Here is a 19,034-nt window from a genome sequence, read left to right as displayed (position 1 = left end):
CACCAAAATAAAGCTCTATTTGTATGAAAAAAAGGACAAAAAAATCATTTGGGTACAGTGTTGCATGACTGAGTAATTGTCATTCAAAGTGTGAGAGCACTGAAAGCTGAAAATTGGTCTGGCTAGGAGGGGGGTTTAAGTGCCTAGTAAGCAAGTGGTTAAAGGCCAACCACGCTAGCTGATAACATTCCTATCTTTTTAATAACTTGGCAACTCAGCGATTAATTCCTGCTATGAATGGAAATTATTAAAGGCCCGTACACACGGTCAGAAAATCGGAAGTTACATTTCATTCGTTAGTATGGTGCTTTTCGAAAGCGGTTGTATACTTACTTTTCAAAATTTTACCTACAAGTAAGCCTATAATAAGGCTTACCTGTAGGTAAAAAAAATATCTCGTAAACCTGTACGGTTTAGGAGATATTCCCCTCGCAATGAGCTACTGACTGCAGTGGCGCATGCGCACAGGGGATTCTCGGCCGAAACCCCGCAGACGCCGGACCTTGCCAGAAAGAAGTCTCCCATGCGCATGCGCGGGAGTGACGACATCGCGGCTGCGGCCACTCACAGCCCTGGAGCCGCCATACCCGGAAGACACGCCAAGGGGAAATGTCAGCTCCCTCGGCGTGGACAGGATGAGATGCCGGCGCCTCGTTCTAAGGTAAGTAACTCATAATGAGCTAGTATGCGGTGCATACTAGCTCATTATGCCTTTTCCCTTACAGGTGTAGGGAAAAAAAAAAGTCAGTGGGTTTACTACCGCTTTAAAGGCCAACCACGCTAGCTGATAACATTCCTATCTTTTTAATAACTTGGCAACTCAGCGATGAATTCCTGATATGAATGGCAATGATTAAAGACCCGTACACACGGTCAGAAAATCGGAAGTTACATTTCATTCGTTAGTATGGTGCTTTTCGACAGCCGATTACAAATTTTCAGACGTCAAAAACTGGATGTGCAGGCTCTAAAATTTTAATCGGATGTGAACACAATGTCTGATTTTTGTTTAATTAGTACAGTTTTCGTCTGAAAACAAATCGTAAGAGCAAGACTACACATGCTCAGAAACGAAAGAACACTTACAAAACAATTCAACACATTACGTCACTTCTGACTTTGAATTCGGCCATACAACAATATTCGTATGGTAACATCTTTACTTTCGATATGAGACTAGCATGCAACAAAAATTGGATGAAAATTTGTCCGATAATCTGATCATGTGTACCTGGCTTAAGAGTGACATATAGATTGTAAGCTCTAATGAGCAGGGCCCTCTGAGTATTGATTTGTATTGTAAGTGTACTGTCTGCCCTCATGTTGTAAAGTGCTGCGCTAACTGTTGGCGCAATATAAATCCTGTATAATAATATAGGAACAGTGAAGCAATCAGCTGCTGCACAAGAGGAGCTGTTATGTGTGTGATGGGGAAGGGGGAGGAGACAGGTTTTCAGCAGTGGAAGTAGGGGAAAGGTTACCTCTCTCATCTTGGATGTATTAACAAGCTCAACACACACAGAGAAGCATGCAGGGTGCACTGGAGTATGCACATGCTTTATCACCCAGGGCTCTAATAAGGTGAGATAAATACATGTTATTCTCAATGACATGGCAATCTAGGATCTGTATTTTGTAACAACATTTGCAATGGTGTCCCTTATTACAGCCATTATTTTTTAATTGTGGATAAATATATTAAATTAACTATACTTGATATTCTAGTACAGTATTATTATAGTCCTGTGAATAATTTTTATGCATGACATCTTGCTGGTGATAAACACAACTTAGAGCTGATGTATGAAAAGTATGCTGTAGCAACCAATCAGAATATTTGTTTAATGTTTAAACCGCCAAGTAGCTTCCTCTGGGCATTTAATATTTATTTATTTATTTTGCTACAGCAGCTTTTCATTTTGGCCATTCCAATTTGGGTGATTCTAATAAAAGAGTAAAAACGTGAACATTCAGCGAGCTTAGTAAATAAGCCATGTCACCTGTATGCAATCCTGCACATATGACTGCGTATTTAAACTAAACACAGGTTTGCCTTTATTATTTAACGTTTTTTATACTCTGTAAATGGTCTCTATTCCTTAGTAAGTCAACCCCACAGAGTCTGATTTAAGAGCAGCTGTCGTTTATTGCAGCCCTATGCCAAGTTCAATGATTTCAGTCCAATATACAGAAGCTAAAACCTGATTGGTTGCTACAGGTTAAAGCCCTGATTTTCATTTGATCCAGTTCTTCTTAACCTAAACCCATAATTGTACAGGTGTGTTCTTGGCCTACTATCTATCATTGTATGCTATGAATTGCATATCTACTGCAAATAGCAATGCAAATGACAATTGGTGTAGGTGTTTGAGATGTCTTGATCAGCTGTGCTCAGTCCAGTACAGGTTCCTACTGGCTGGTAATAAGAAACCCTTTCCACTGAAGCCCCAGGGGAGAATTTACTAATAGGATCAAGGCACGACACAGCCATAAATTTTAATATACAGTATCCTATTTGCAAGCCCATGTTTAGGCCTCCAGATTTGTCAGTAAGCAGCATACAGAAAAATGCTATAGGTGTACATTCTATAACTTATAAATACAAAACCTAAATTACTATACATGCACTTATTACTCCACAGTAACCAGGTCACAGGTATCTATACTTATCATATGCTGCCTGGCTATGACAGCCTCTGTATTGAAGTCTCTGAGCTAAAATAAGCCCACCTATAGACCTACATGGGCATTTGGATATTTGCATACAATCCATTTACTGTACTTTTTTCTCTGGCTACATTGGGTACATGCAGAACTTTGCTATTTGTTTTAATAGAAGGGTGGGGGATACAGGTTTTTTTAACCTATCTCATACATGTTCAAAAGAGCAAAGGCACTTGGCAGGTGACAGCACACACCGTTTAATTCTTGCAAGCAATACTTCCGATTTGAGAATGCTTGTAATATTGAACATCTTACAAGTGCTTAAAGTGGTTGTAAAGGCAGAAGATTTTTTTTTTTTTATCTTAATGCATTAAGATAAAAAGCCTTCTGTGAGCAGCAGTCCCCCTCCCAAGATAGTAGCTGCTAAATTATCAGTCTATATGCTTAAAGTGTTTGTAAAGGTGTTTTTTTTTTTAAAATAACAAACATGTTATACTTACCTTCACTGTGCAGCTCGTTCTGCACAGAGTGGCCCCGAACCTCGTCTTCTGGGGTCCCTCGGCGGCTGTTTCAGCTCCTCCCCGCAAGCATTCACCACCTTAATGCGAGCTCCCTCGCACGGTGGTGAGTGCTTGCGGGCGCGCTCCCGTGATACAGCCGGCGGCTATAGCCGCTCGCTGTATCACTCGGCCCCGCCCCCCGGCGCGCCGCGTCATCGGATGTGATTGACAGCAGCGCGAGCCAATGGCTGCGCTGCTTTCAATCCATCCACTGCAGCCAATCAGCGGCCAGGGTGAGCGGAGGAACAGATGTCGGGAACGCGAAGCTGACTTTCGAGGCGTCAGGTAAGTAAAACGGGGGGGCTGGGGGCGGCGGTTCTGTCAGAAGTTTTTTCACCTTAATGCATAGAATGCATTAAGGTGAAAAAATTTTTACCTTTACAACCCCTTTAACTGTAAGAAAAAGAAAAATAGTCAACAAAATTTAATCGGAGGTCCAAGAACACCAAACCTTCTCATACTTCCAGGAACATCCCCTGACTGATATACCATAGGTAAGGCAGCATCTACTATTGCTTTCCAGGAGTACACCGCAGGTGGAGTGGAGGAGGTCCACTTAACAAGGATTTCTTTTTTTGCATAATATAGCAGATATGAGATTAACCATCTGGTATGGTAGGGCTGCTGCTCATCCTTATGGATACCTAGAAGTGCCAGCTCTGCAGATAGGGTTGCCACCTCATGCCTTTAAACCCAAACACATATGAATTACACAGGTTCTGAGGCTAATTTAATGCAGATAAGGCACCAAGTGAGTTTAATAACCACCTTAATCGGCCACAGAACCTGTGTAATTTTATGTGTTCATGTTTAAAAGGATGGGGTGGTAACCCTATCTGGGGAAGCCAAAAGCATCAACTGCAGCCTAAGATTACTTCAAATGCTTCCAACCAAAATTTCGCAATACTTGGGCAAGACCAGAATATGTGCAAGAAGGACCCTAGAGCCCAATGCCGAGGGCATTGTGGATCGCATTTCAGGTACATCCTTTGGAGTCGAACAGGAGTGTAGTACACTCTATGCAAGAAGTTGACTTGAATCAACTTATCCCTGGAAGAGATCATCAGTTTAGGGCCACCCTCCAAGCACTCATCCCAGTTTTCCCAACCAAGGAGGGAATGTCATCTCTCCACATCTCCCACACTCCCTCCAGCTTAGGGGAGTCAGTATTGAGGAGAGCCTCATACAGTGTGGAGAGAGGTTTGTCAATGTCACCCTGACCAAGTAAGTTCTCAATCGGGTCGGCCTGGAGAAGGGGTGGCTGATGAAAATGAGCTCTGGTCGCAGATGGCCGTAACAAAATTGCATCAACAGCGGAAAGTTAAAGTGCCCGGCAAGCTGTACAAAGGGCAGAAGAGTTCCCGAAGGCATGATATCTGCCAAAATTTTAATACCGTTATGTGCCCACAATTGAGGTATGGTGGGGGAGAAAAGGATTGCCCCAGAGAGGTTGAGCAAGTGACCATTGATGCAGACACAGAAAACGGGAACTGGCTGCTCCCCCCGCGCTCCAAGTGGCACACGTCGGTTCTGGAACCGCCAGATATGCTTTGGGTCTTCTGTAAACCAAATTTTGGAGGTCGACTAAGGAGCCCAAAAAAGTAGCCTCCAAGCAGACAGCAGCATTAGATCGAGTGCCAGGCAGATTGTATCCTATGCGCAACACCCTAGGTGATGCTGAACCTCCATATTTGAAAGAACTCAAATTTTAATAAATGAAAAGGGCAGGTCAGGGATGCCAAGGCTGGAGAGGAAAGAGCTAGATGATGCTGGATGTTCCCCCAGCCAAGAAATAAGGTAAGATGTATCTGACTTGCTGCGGCTTCTAATGCACACTGTGAGAAGCTCACAGTGTACAGTGAAATCAGAGTAGGCAATTTCAGTGCAGAAGAGGAGCCTGTACAACTGTGTAATGCCCTGTACACATGACCATTTTTTCCGTCTAAATAAACTCTGAAGGTTTTTCAGACGGAGTTCCGACGAAATTCCGCTGCAACTGTCTTGCATACACACGATCACACCAAAGTCCGACCCTCAAGAACGCGGTGACGTACGACAGGACTGGAAAGAGGAAGTTCAATAGCCAGTAGCCAATAGCTTCCTTCTCTTACTTGCTTCACAGCATGCGTTGTTTTTGGTCCGTTGGAACAGCATACAGACGAGCGGTTTTCCTGATAGGAATTGGTTCCGTTGGAAATATTTAGAACATTTTCTAGGTCCGTCAGAATTTTAGAAAAAAAAAGTCCGATGAGGCATACACACGATCAGAATATACGATAAAAAGCTTCCGTCTGACTTTTTCTGTCGGACATCCCGCTCGTGTGTACGTGGCATAAGACTGAAGGTAAGGCTGGATGCAGTTCATTTTTAGTTAGAAGTGGCAGTCTGCATTTCTATCTTTCATGTTCTATTGAAAGAGGAGCACCAGTCGTTTTTGTGTTTATTAAAAGTCCGCAGTAGCTACAAAAAGTGTAACTGCTGACTTTTTTCACAAACACACACTCGACTGTCCCACGATCCAGTGATGTGCTCACCTGAACCATCTTTTCTCTCCCTCTCCTCTCCCTGGTGCCAGCATTTAAACTGTGGTCACCTGGCTGTGAAAACTTGCGGCTTCACATTTGAGTGCGCATGTCGTAAGAAAAAGAACTTGTACAGGATCCTCCCCCTCTCCCCCTGCTGAACTGGATCATGGTGATCTCCCGTTTTGAGCCCTGGTATAAACGCGCCTGGGGCTTAGAAATCTCCGCAGATGAATCTCTAAAACGTACCCTGTCAGGAGGGACGTTTCGGAGCATTCTATTTGGTCGGCGCCGTCCAATTAGAACCCGCGTAGCTTGTCCTGTCAGCGGGGAAGAAGACGCGTGAATGCCAAGGGGATTTCTAAGCCCTGGATCCCTGAAGCGGCTATGCCAGGACTTAGAACGATGATCGCCGCGCAACAGGTCAGCGGGACTGGGGGGGGGGGGTTAAGGGGGAATCCTGTGTAAGTTCACCTTTACAGATTTTTTTTTTTGTAAAGGTGAACTTGCACTTTAAGTACAATGTAAATTGCATATCAGCAGAGATCACTTTACTGAAGTTAGAACAGAGCAAGACAAATTCTGATTGGCTGGCGTGAGTACTGCACTTTGCTCATAGTGCTTTGCTTCTTGCTCTGTTTTGCAGTTGCAGCACCAAAATTGCCCCTCTTTTTCTGCTCTAAGGATAAAGAAAACTAAGTTGTTCCTCAGCCTGGCTAATGATTTCTCTCTTTTTTTTTTTTTTTCAATTAAGATTTTATTAACGCCCAACGTGGGCAAGGCACTGCAATACAAACATATCACAACTTCATAAAAACGTATAAGAAAATACTGGAGAGAAGGGGAGGAAACAAGGTCACAGAGGTACATTAATTTACATTTACGTTATAAATTTTTAACATTTCTAGCTTGGCGTTCAATGATAAAACTTTTGCAACATATGTGCATTTCTCCTCTTAATGGGATAGGTGGGGCAGGGAAATGAAAGGTTCCCTCGCCCCCTCTTTCACTCTTTCCTGCTCTCCATTTTTAACTGATGAATGTATTAGAAAATAAAGAAAATAAGTTACATTTAGAAGAGGGGAGTGACAGTGGGGAGGGAAGGGAAGGACTGGAGAGGGAGCAGGAGGGGGAGTTAGTGGGACAGGGCTTAATAGGACCCTGGTTGATTCGGGGCGGTTTTTGGCATTTGGACTCAAGTGGTGTCTGCTCTATTGGGAGGCTCTAAGGGCAATTCCTTCTGAGGAAAAGATAAATTGTTTCCATATCGCCAATGTCTCAGTGTGTTTTTTCTGTTGGTGCTTTGCAGTGAGTACCAAGTCTTCAATTTTTTTTAATATCCTCCACTCTCTGGAGCCAGTGTGCCACCATAGGTGGTGACTGCTGTTTCCAACAGAGTGGGATACAGGCCTTTGCAGCATTTAACAGGTGACGTACAATTGATTTTTTTTTTTTTGTATAAATTTGCTGGTATGTTGGAGACATAATATAAAGAAGGCCGGATCATTTGGGACCGCATTTTCCGTAAATTTCTGAATTGTTGTTCTGATTGTGGACTAAAAAGAAGACAATTTTGGGCACAACCAAAACAAATGCAACAGCGTGCCTCTGTCGCCCCGGAACCTCCAACAAATGTTAGATGCATCCGGGTAGCAGATTTGTAAAGCATGTGTGGTGCAGTACCATCTTGTTAACAGCTTATATAGTTGGTCTCTTGTACTTTGGTACAGATAGAGGATTTTAAGGTGAATCTGATGATACATTGAACCTGGTCCCCTGAAATGTATGATCTAAGTCCCTTTCCCATTTATTTACATAATTCAAGATGGTGTCTCCCGTAGGTGAGTTCAGGAGGTTATACATTGACGATAGAACCCGTGGAAGGCTATCTTCTGTCGTGCAGTATTCCTCAAACGTTGTTAGTGGTTTATGTGTGTCTCAGTTGGAGGGCAGACCAGAAAGGCAGCTTGAAGGGACCTGTGTCGCATCTTAATCTCTCCAATAGTTTCCAATGTGTCCATGCTCAATTCATCAGAAAGTGATGTGCCCTTGTGCGATTTAGATGTGCACATTATATCTCTGACTAGGGGGTCCAGTCCAGGAGGGAACTGTGGGTTACCAATGATAGGGAACAACGGTGAGTCAGGTGTGGATAGCGAGTGTTTGAAGCAAGCTTGTGAGCCTATGCGGACCGCCTTTGATAACATCCAATGACGAAACGTGTAAGGTGTGGCTACGCTACTACGTCATTTCCGGTACAGAAGTTAGGGGCTGGAATGCAGGTGGAGCGCAAGCTGTGAACCAGTGCCCTTACAGATTGCCTGTTTCATTGTGCTTATAGGTCTCCCTGTACTGGGACACCTTTTGTTTTTGCTCATAACTTTTAATAAATACTTTTTTAAAATACTACACAATGGAAGCCCTATCTCTTTCTATGAGGATGTAACTATGAACAGCTGACGTATCAACTTTGGGAAAAGTGACCAGGAAGACTCCCTTGGACACCGTTACTGGGTGAAGTGAGCTGCTGAGGCCCTACAGACCACAGATACCACGTGTGGACCACTAGGAGAGATACCAGGAACCACCCCAGGCTATCTTTACATGCCCATTACCCCTGCAGGGGTGCAGGGAGCTGGTGAGTGGGGACCCATCAGGGGGAGCACAGAAGTCACTCGATTCTCTGAACACAAGAGTCACTTGAGCACTTTGGACTTTTTTTGTTTTTCACTGGTCATTTTGGAGCTTCACAAATAATTTTTTATATATATTTTATATCTTCATGCTGATTTTTTTATTACGGTTTATGACTACATATGTGTCACTGGATTTTGCTAGTTTTGGGTTTTATACATTTTTACACATAATGTGTGTATATATATATATATATATATATATATATATATATATATATATATATATATATATATATATATATATATATATATATTTTTTTTTTTATCTTTTGAACATTAAGGTTTTTTTGATGGTACATGGATCTCATGAGGTTTATCTCTCAAGGTTATTCATATGCACACATATATACATGTGAGGTTTATTGGGATTCACTTAATATTTATTTTTTATCTGTGTATTGCACATTTTTTTTTTTTCTTTTCTTTATTTTTTTTTTTTTGCACATTGGTATGGATGCATGGAGTCTGCATTATCGGGGTAACTAACCCTTCCATACACGCATGCACATTGCCACTATATTCATCCTTATAAGTTAGCCAGTAGGTAGCGCCACCAACCCCACACCTGCACATCATTATGCGGAGTGTCGTGCCTATTAGTGGGTGCTTCTTCAGTAGTGATGGCAAGTGGTCATAACACCAGATTGCTCCTGTTAGCGGAACTTGGGTTTGTCCCTGTTCTAGCGTGTCCACAGCTTAGAATCCCAATGTCGACACCAATCAATGACTGTCCCCAAATGGGCGGCTTGGTAATATTTCCTCACATCAGAGACTGCTAGGCCCACATTGAGCTTTGGGAGGGATAAAAGGACGCAGGGTAAGCAAGGTTTTCTGTTTGCCCAGATAAAACTGTTAAATTGAGTGTGTACCTGTTTAAAGAATGACGATGGTATCAAGATTGGGAGTGTCTACAGCAGGTATAAAAACTTGGGTAGAATGCACATCTTAATTAGATTACATCTACCAAACCAAGATGCCTTTATGACGTGTCTAACAGAGTCCAGGTTTTAATCAATAGGGGTGGAAAATTCAGGCCAAAGGTGCGGGATAAGTTGGCTGGAATACAGGCACCTAGATACTTCAGTGCAATAGTAGTCCATTTAAAATTGAAGCTGGATTGAAGTGTGGACATAAGAGTCGTCAGCACCTCAACCCCCATAGCTTCTGATTTGCTATAATTGATCTTTAGGTTGGATATTTTCCCATACGTGTCAACTTCTCGGAGAGGGTTCAGGAGTGAGATAGATGGGTTCATTAAGGAGAAAAGTAGGTTGTCTGCATATGCAGAGATTTTGTATTGAGTGTCTCCCATTTCGAGGGCCTGTATGAACGGATTCATTCTACTTTTACATAGGGATAAGGCGAATAGGAGGGGCGACAATGGGCAACCTTGCCTAGTCCCATTCATTATCTGAAAAGGGTCAGAGAGGATGCCATTGGTTTTGATCTGAGCAGTAGGGGTTGAGTAAATCTGGGTGATCCATTGAATCATGGTGTCCCCTAGAACGATGTGCCTTAGGACCGTAAACATATATTGCCAGTGGACGCGGTCGATCGCCTTTTCCGCGTCAGTGTTTACAAATACCGATGGAATGTAGGATTGGGTAGCTATGTGAATCGAATTCAGTACTTTAGTCATGCTGTCTCTGGCCTCTCTAGTGGGGATATAGCCCACTTGATCTAGATTGATTAGATCTTGCAGAAGTCGGGCTAGGCGGGTAGCCAGAATTTTAGTGAACAGTTTAAAGTCCGTATTGAGGAGGGACATGGGTCTGTAACTGCTACATGATGTCGGGTCTTTACCTTCTTTTTGGATAACGGCAATGTGTGCCCTTAAGGAGTCTCTGTGGAAGGTTGCTGACTGTCCCAGGTCATTGTAAAAAGCAATAATTCGGGGGCTCAGGATCGGAAGTAGGGTTTTGTAATATTGAAGAGTGTAACCGTCAGAGTCCCGGGGCTTTACCTGGTTTAGCAGAACCAATCACTGCTTCCAGTTCCTCTAAAGTGATAGGAATATCTAGGTCGACTGCGCTTTCCAAAGATAGCGTAGGCATCTGTGCGGATGATATGTAGTCGTCTATACAGGAGGGAGAGTTGGGCAAAGTCGGTATGTTGTATATGGATTCGTAGTAGTCCCTGAATGTCTTAGTTATTTGCTTCGGTAAACTAACTGTGGTCCCAGTTGAGGTCTTGATGTGAGGAATATAGGTTTGTGTTTTAATGTCTTTGACCGCTTTGGCTAGGATTTTCCCACATTTGTTTCCAGATTCGTACGTTGTGAGGCGGCATCTTTGTAATGCCGCCTTGGCCCTGTAACTAAGGAGGTCATTAATTTGGGCTCGGAGAGTGGTAAGTTCCACCTCAACTAGAGAATCGATGGAGTGTTTATGATTCGCCTCAACCGTATGTAGTTTGGAGAGAAGCATTTCTAATTGCCTTTCCCTCTCTCTTTTAACAGTCCGCTGATGTATTTGTTTGGAAGTAGAATTTTAGATCCCTACTTGCCTCCTCCAGGACTTCTGGTCTTTGTAAAAGGCTCCCATTTACTCGCCAGAAGCGAGTTCCGTGGGAGAGGGTGTCTGAGATTGCGTATGTCAAGAAAACGGGGGCATGGTCAGACCATGTCCTAAGGCCAGTGGAGGAGTTTCGTACTTTGTGAAGATGGCTATGTGGAATGAGGAAGTAATCTATTCTTGAATATATTTTATGAGGAGAGGAATAGAACGTGTAGTCTTTCTCCTGCATGTTGGAGACGCCACATGTCGACTAATTGGGCTTCATGTAGTGTTTGGGCAATGTGTTTGCGGGAGTTTGTCAGAACAGAAGAGGAGCCCGACGAGGTGTCTACCGTACGGGATAGGGGGACATTAAAATCTCCCCCGAGGATCAGGTGTCCTGCTTGCAAGTTAGAGAGTTTGGTCAGGGTGCGTCTTAAGAAAGTGTCTTGATGGTCGTTTGGGGCATAGATATTCGCTAGTGTCAACTGAACGTCACCTATAAGGCCTCTAATGAATGCAAAGCGTCCCTCTACATCCAACCTAGAGTCTTGAAGGGTCCATGGTAGTTTACTGGATATGAGGATGTAGACCCCTCTAGATTTAGTTTTGTTAGTAGAATGGTATGCTAGGGGGAAGAATCTGTTCCTGAGGACAGGAAGTCGGTCCTCTTTAAAGTGAGTTTCCTGGATGAAGGCAATATCTACCTTGTTTCGTTTTAAGTCATTCATGAGCATACATTGTTTCTCTGGTGTATTTAGGCCCTTTGCATTGAGTGAGTAAATATTTAGTCCGTCCATCCTCAACCAGGGTTCAAGCGGGGGGGAGAAGGATGGAAGTCAGGCAGGGGAAACGGGCAACGGGCAACGGGGGTGGTAGAGGGTGAAGAAGTGTAGGTGTTGTGAGCAGCCTATATAAGGTGGCTCCTTACTAAGACCTCCAATAGTAATTTCACAATACTGGTGCTGATAAGACAGGGGGAAGCAGGCAACGAAGAAATGAGATATAAAAGGAAGGAAGGGTGTAGAACGGTACTGGTAGAGACAGTACAGGAGAGAAAGAATAACTAGTAGTAGTAAGTCTCAAGCTTGCAATTAGCACAACTCATCCAAAATCGGACCAGAGATGCGTTGACCTATGTGGGGGAGTGGCTGGGTTAAGCTGTGTGGAGGCGCTCACGACCCAACCCGCCCAGCCATTTGGATCTGAAAATTTAGGGTCTACGGCTGCTCCTCACGTGAATCCCCTCGGGATTGGGGGGGGGGGGTGGCGCGGAGCCCAGGGAAAAGCACCGCCGCGGTCACCTCTCATCAGTCATACAGGATCTCAGTGCAGGCTAATGATTTCTATAGCTTTGAGTACCAGGATTTTTTTTCAGAAAGTTGCTATTGTTTCTTCCAATATAAGACTAGTGCTGACAGTTACCAAACATAGGGATAAGAAATTCAGATTTTTATTGGTTGCATACATGTTCTGGGTCTATATTTCAGAAGACCAAAAACCATTCAAAGCAAAGCAGTTAGCTTTTTTAGAAGGAAACCCGGAATGGCAGTTTATAAATTTCTGCCTTGAAAGGTATGCTTTGGACCAGCCTTTTACAACCAGGTTTCCTTCAGAGCATGCAGGAGGTTCTTTGTGCGCTGGCAGCTCAATGCCCTGCTTGTATCATTCTGGCATAATTTTCACTAAACAGAGCCAGCAGCGTGAACCATCCTCTCAGAGCTCTGATAAGTAACTACTGACACCAATCATATTTTTAGCAGCCTGTAAGGAGGGCACTCTTCCTACTAACCACCAATGTAAAAGGGTCTTTCACCCACTGACCACCAGTGTTATAGGCCATGCTTTCCACTGACTACCAATGTCGCAGGGCAATCCTCCACTGATCACCAATGTAAGGGGACACTTTTTTTTTTTTTTTTCTCACCACCAAGGTAAGTAGGGCACTTTTCCACTGACCGCCAGTGTAAAGGGGGCACTTTTCCACTGGCCGAGTGTAAGGGGGACACTTGACCACCAATGTTAAGGGAGCATTTTGCTACTAACCACCATTGTAAAGGGGGACGCTTTGCCACTGACCACTAATGCAGAGGACAACCTTTTTCCACTGACCACAAATAAGGAGGGCACTTTGCATAATACTTATTACCTAATAAACTGTTTTCGGGTGCTTCTCTTTTTCTTGTTTTGTTTTTTTTTTCCTCTAGGAATTATGTCATATTTGCTCTCTAAATTTGTGATATTTTAAACCCAGAGGAAAAATCTACTGTAGTTTACCAATCTTTAAAAGCGTCGGCTGCATTTGGGCTTTTTTTTTTTCCCTTTTATTTTCACCCAGTGATCTGGCCAGTAACACACTTCCTGTCTTGGGGGTCTCCTCCACTCTGGATAGGGGAGCAGCGGAGACAGCAGTATTGCCAATTTGGCTAGAGGGTAGTGTTAGATGCCCGAAGCGATATACAGTAGATGGGCTTGACTAATAAATTTAAAGTTGAACTCCCACTAATACTTTTTAGGCAGTTACAGCAACAGATCTTTCAATAAATATTTTACATAAATGAATAAAAGCTGGCCATTGTGGGTACCCATATCAGTGTTAAATACTTTGTCATAACCGAATATTTTGCTGGACATCTTGGTCGCCTAAAAAAATAAATACATAAAAAAAAAAATAAAGAAAATAAGAGACCTACTGGCTGGATCACCAGGTGAAAATAAAGGGGGGGGGGGGAGAAAACAAATACAGCCATCACATCTAAGAATTGATAAACTGCAATATCATTGTTTTTGGGTTTAATACTGCTTTAAGGCATATAAATATTGCTATCCAGTGACAGTAACACATTTCTCTCTCTTCCCCTGTTCCTGATATGCATACTGTGCATCTTTATGATAATGGCCTCCTGTTGAAAACAAACAGATGGTAATTTTGAAGATTTTACTGAGAGATCGCTAAGAAGATTATACTTTTCTGATCTGGAATATTGTCCTTAGGTTACTGAATAATGCCTCAAAATTGAGTGGTCTAAGCAATGGCCTCATTAACCCTCATGTAGAATCATAGCCTGGAACTCCTTTACCACAACACCCGCTACATAGATAAAGGCACACTTTACACATCAGATAATTCTTGTTCTGGGGACATATTCCTTTCTTGGAAATTCTCTTTGTGTACCCAATACACACAGGGCCTAATTTACTTAAATGAGAAGTGAACCCAAAAGTGTAAAGTAACTTTGAAGTGATCCTGGGATTGATTTGTCAAGGTAAAGTGAAGTAGATCAGGGACCACTACAAAATCAATTTTATGTGGTGAACGTGCGTGCGTTTTTGTTTTTTAATTCCTCCTCTCAAGATTAGATGTTTTTGAAGTTCACACAGATGAACCACACTAGTTTACTGCACTTAGACTCACTTTTACACCTTGGTAGACCAGGCCCAGTTCACTTTGTCACTTGCTCTTTGAGTGTGTTCCCCGGTAGGTTTCCTCTATGGCAACCCTTTTGTTGACATAGCAGAGTTCGATTCCTGAGCCCCACATTTTGCTAATGTGTAGGTGTCTTTTTTGCTCTAAGCCTTTATACTTAAAGTAATACTAAAGTCTCGATTTTTTTTTTTATTTTTATTTTTTTGGTTGGGTTCACACTGTTGCGAATTGGATGTGGGTTTCCCCAGATCCAGTGCGCATAGCAGGAGATTGTGACCAGCTCTCTATGGAGCCGGTTCACACATCTCCGCAGTTGCTCCGGTGCGAGGAGTTCTGTGCGTCTTTTGGTCCGTTTCAGGTCAGAATTTAGCCAAAAATTTGGGCTGAAACAGACTTGAAATGATGAACAAGGACGCACAGGGCTCCTGCTGTGAGCCAGAGCGTGCTGCAGTGTGAACCCAGCCTCAAAGGTAAAAGTAACAAACATGTTATACTTACCTGCTCTGTGCAGTAGATTTGCACAGAGCAGCCCAGATCCTCCTCTTCTCTGGTCCCTCTTGGGCACTCCTGGTCCCTCACTCCTGTTGAATGCTCCCACAGCAAGCAGCTTGCTATGGGGGCATCTGAGCCGAGTCACAGCTCACGGTGTCCATTCAGACATGGAGCCGCGACCTGCCACTGCCCCCTTTCTCTTCTTATTGGCTAACTGACTTTGACAGCAGCGGGAGCCAATGGTGCCACGCTGCTGTCTCGGCCAATGAGGAGGGGAGTCCCGGGCAGCCGAGACATTCCTACAACATCGCAGGATCTAGAGGGGGCTCAGGTAAGTATTATGGGGGCTGGGAATAGAATGCATTAAGATAAAAAAAATGAAATAAATTGTAGCGCTAAAAACACATGTATTAGTAGTAAATATAAAGTTCAAAGTGCATATATGCGTAGTGTCCCAAGAAATAAAAACAAATATGTAATCCTAAAGGAACAAAGGTCCACAGTGGAAAAGAATAATCCGTGTGAATAATCTTGTCTGCTTCCCAATCGTCAGCTTGTATATCATCAACTTAAGCGAATAGATGAAATGCGCTTACCAGAGAAGTTGGATTCTACTGCCATAAGCATAGAATCAATGGAGCTTAGTGCCACCTAGGGCGAAGTAGTGGAATGTTGGAGGCAAGGGTAGAGCCTCTGCAAGACTGGGACATACCCTCTTTATCCGCCAAAGCAGAGCCAAAGATGAATTCCAGAAAACAAAGTGGTTCCTCGGTTCCCCTGGACTGGTAGAAGTCCTCAACACTGTCTGGGTGGTCAGAGGCAGCAATTAAGATAAAAAAAACCTTCTGCCTTTGCAATCTGTTTAACCACTTCAGCCCCGGAAGGATTTACCCCCTTCCTGACCAGAGCACTTTTTACAATTTGGCACTGCGACGCTTTAACTGCTAATTGCGCGGTCATGCAATGCTGTAACCAAACGAAATTTGCGTCCTTTTCTTCCCACAAATAGAGCTTTCTTTTGATGGTATTTGATCACCTCTGCCGTTTTTATTTTTTGCGCTATACACGGAAAAAGACCGAAAATTTTGAAAAAAAATGATATTTTCTACTTTTTGTTCTAAAAAAAATCCAATAAACTCAATTTTAGTCATACATTTAGGCCAAAATGTATTTGGCCACATGTCTTTGGTAAAAAAAAATGTCAATAAGTGTATATTTATTGGTTTGCGCAAAAGTTATAGCGCCTACAAACTAGGGTACATTTTCTGGAATTTACACAGCCTTTAATTTATGACTGCCTATGTCGTTTCTTGAGGTGCTAAAATGGCAGGGCAGTACAAAACCCCCACAAATGACCCCATTTTGGAAAGTAGACACCCCAAGGAAATTGCTGAGAGGCATTTTGAGCCCATTGAATATTCATTTTTTTTGTCCCAAGTGATTGAATAATGACAAAAAAAAAAAAAATTACAAAAAGTTGTCACTAAATGATATATTGCTCACACAGGCCATGGGCATATGTGGAATTGCACCCCAAAATACATTTAGCTGCTTCTCCTGAGTATGGGGATACCACATGTGTGGGACTTTTTGGGAGCCTAGCCGCATACGGGGCCCCGAAAACCAATCACTGCCTTCAGGATTTCTAAGGGCGTACATTTTTGATTTTACTCCTCACTACCTATCACAGTTTTGAAGGCCATAAAATGCCCAGATGGCACAACCCCCCCCCCAAATGACCCCATTTTGGAAAGTAGACACCCCAAGCTATTTGCTGAGAGGCATGTTGAGTCCATGGAATATTTTATATTTTGACACAAGTTGCGGGAAAGTGACAATTTATTTTTTATTTTTTATTTTTTTTGCACAAAGTTGTCACTAAATGATATATTGCTCACACAGGTCATGGGCATATGTGGAATTGCACCCCAAAATACATTCTGCTGCTTCTCCTGAGTACGGGGATACCACATGTGTGGGACTTTTTAGGAGCCTAGCCGCGTACGGGACCCCGAAAACCAATCACCGCCTTCAGGATTTCTAAGGGTGTACATTTTTGATTTCACTCTTCACTGCCTATCACAGTTTCAGAGGTCATGGAATGCCCAGGTGGCACAAACCCCCCCCAAATGACCCCATTTTGGAAAGTAGACACCCCAAGCTATTTGCTGAGAGGCATGGTGAGTATTTTGCAGCTCTCATTTGTTTTTGAAAATGAAGAAAGACAAAAATAAAATTTTTTTTTTTCTTTTTTTAATTTTCAAAACTTTGTGACAAAAAGTGAGGTCTGCAAAATACTCACTATACCGCTCAGCAAATAGCTTTGGGTGTCTACTTTCCAAAATGGGGTCATTTGGGGGGGTTTTGTGCCACCTGGGCATTCCATGGCCTCCGAGACTGTGATAGGCAGTGAAGAGTGAAATCAAAAATTTACGCCCTTAGAAAGCCTGAAGGCGGTGCTTGGTTTTCGGGGTCCCATACGCGGCTAGGCTCCCAAAAAGTCTCACACATGTGGTATCCCCGTACTCAGGAGAAGCAACAGAATGTATTTTGGGGTGTAATTTCACATATTCCCATGGCATGTTTGAGCAATATATCATTTAGTGACAACTTTGTGCAAAAAAAAAAAAAAAAAAATTTGTCTCTTTCCCGCAACTTGTGTCACAATATAAAATATTCCATGGACTCGACATGCCTCTCAGCAAATAGCTTGGGGTGTCTACTTTCCAAAATGGGGTCATTTGGGGGGGGTTTGAACTGTCCTGGCATTTTATGCACAACATTTAGAAGCTTATGTCCCCACTCTTCTAACCACTTGAAGACAAAGCCCTTTCTGACACTTTTTTTGATTACATGAAAAAATTATTTTTTTTTTGCAAGAAAATTACTTTGAACCCCCACACATTCTATATATTTTTAAAGCAAATGCCCTACAGATTAAAATGGTGGGTGTTTAATTTTTTTTTTTCACACAGTATTTGCGCAGCGATTTTTCAAACGCATTTTTTGGGGAAAAAACACACTTTTTTACATTTTAATGCACTAAAACACACTATATTGCCCAAATGTTTGATGAAATAAAAAAGATGATCTTAGGCCGAGTACATGGATACCAAACATGACATGCTTTACAATTGCGCACAAACGTGCAGTGGCACCAAAATAAATACATTTTTAAAAGCCTTTAAAAGCCTTCACAGGTTACCACTTTAGATTTACAGAGGAGGTCTACTGCTAAAATTACTGCCCTCGATCTGACCGTCGCGGTGATACCTCACATGCATGGTGCAATTGCTGTTTACATTTGACGCCAGACCGACGCTTGCGTTCGCCTTAGCGCGAGAGCAGGGGGGACAGGGGTGCTTTTTTTTTTTTTTTTTTTTTTTTTTTTTTTTTTGCTTTTTTATCTTATTTTAAAACATTTTTTTTTTTTTTTAATCATTTTTATTGTTATCTCAGGGAGTGTAAATATCCCCTATGATAGCAATAGGTAGTGACAGGTACTCTTTTTTGAAAAAATTGGGGTCTATTAGACCCTAGATTTCTCCTCTGCCCTCAAAGCATCTGACCACACCAAGATCGGTGTGATAAAATGCTTCCCCAATTTCCCAATGGCGCTATTTACATCCGGCGAAATCTAAGTCATAAAATGCTCGTAGCTTCCGGTTTCTTAGGCCATAGAGATGTTTGGAGCCACTCTGGTCTCTGATCAGCTCTATGGTCAGCTGGCTGAATCACCGGCTGCATTCTCAGGTTCCCTGTTGAGACAGGAGAGCCAGAGAAAAACACGGAAGACGGTGGGGGGGGGGGGCATTCTCTCCCACTGCTTGTAAAAGCAGTCTAGAGGCTAATTAGCCGCTAGGATTGCTTTTACATGAAAGCCGACCGCTGGCTGAAAAGAATGATACCAAGATGATACCTAAACCTGCAAGCATCATTCTGGTATAACCACTCAAAGTCGTGAATGCTGTACCTGAAGACAAAAAAATGGTTAACAATAAAGCACAGTAAACGGTAAAGTATAAAAAATTGCATACCTGAAAAGCAAACATGATAAAACATAATAACAATAAAACATTGCAGAATAGAATACAGTAAAAAAGAGCAGAAGAATAGAGAGAGAGAGAATAGAGAGAGAACAATAAAACGACAACTATTATTTTTTATTTTATATTTTT

The 19,034-nt window shown here is 42.6% G+C and overlaps 1 protein-coding gene across 3 annotated transcripts in view; it reads left to right on the top strand.

Annotated features, from left to right (window-relative positions):
* Window positions 1-1,441: 1,441 nt before the first annotated feature.
* CIDEA (cell death inducing DFFA like effector a) overlaps window positions 1,442-19,034 on the top strand; it is a 68,581-nt gene continuing 50,988 nt past the window's right edge. For all 3 annotated transcript variants that reach the window (XM_073631317.1, XM_073631314.1, XM_073631316.1), the window contains exon 1: window positions 1,442-1,581. In XM_073631317.1, coding sequence (XP_073487418.1) covers window positions 1,529-1,581 — 53 coding nt within the window. In that variant the 5' untranslated portion in view covers window positions 1,442-1,528. The remainder of the gene's footprint in view (window positions 1,582-19,034) is intronic.

Source organism: Aquarana catesbeiana, linkage group LG05 (genome assembly GCF_042186555.1).
Source record: "Aquarana catesbeiana isolate 2022-GZ linkage group LG05, ASM4218655v1, whole genome shotgun sequence".
NCBI classification, from domain to species: domain Eukaryota; kingdom Metazoa; phylum Chordata; class Amphibia; order Anura; family Ranidae; genus Aquarana; species Aquarana catesbeiana.
The sequence above is the reverse complement of the archived record's forward strand: the minus strand, read 5'-3'. Positions and strand labels throughout refer to the sequence as shown.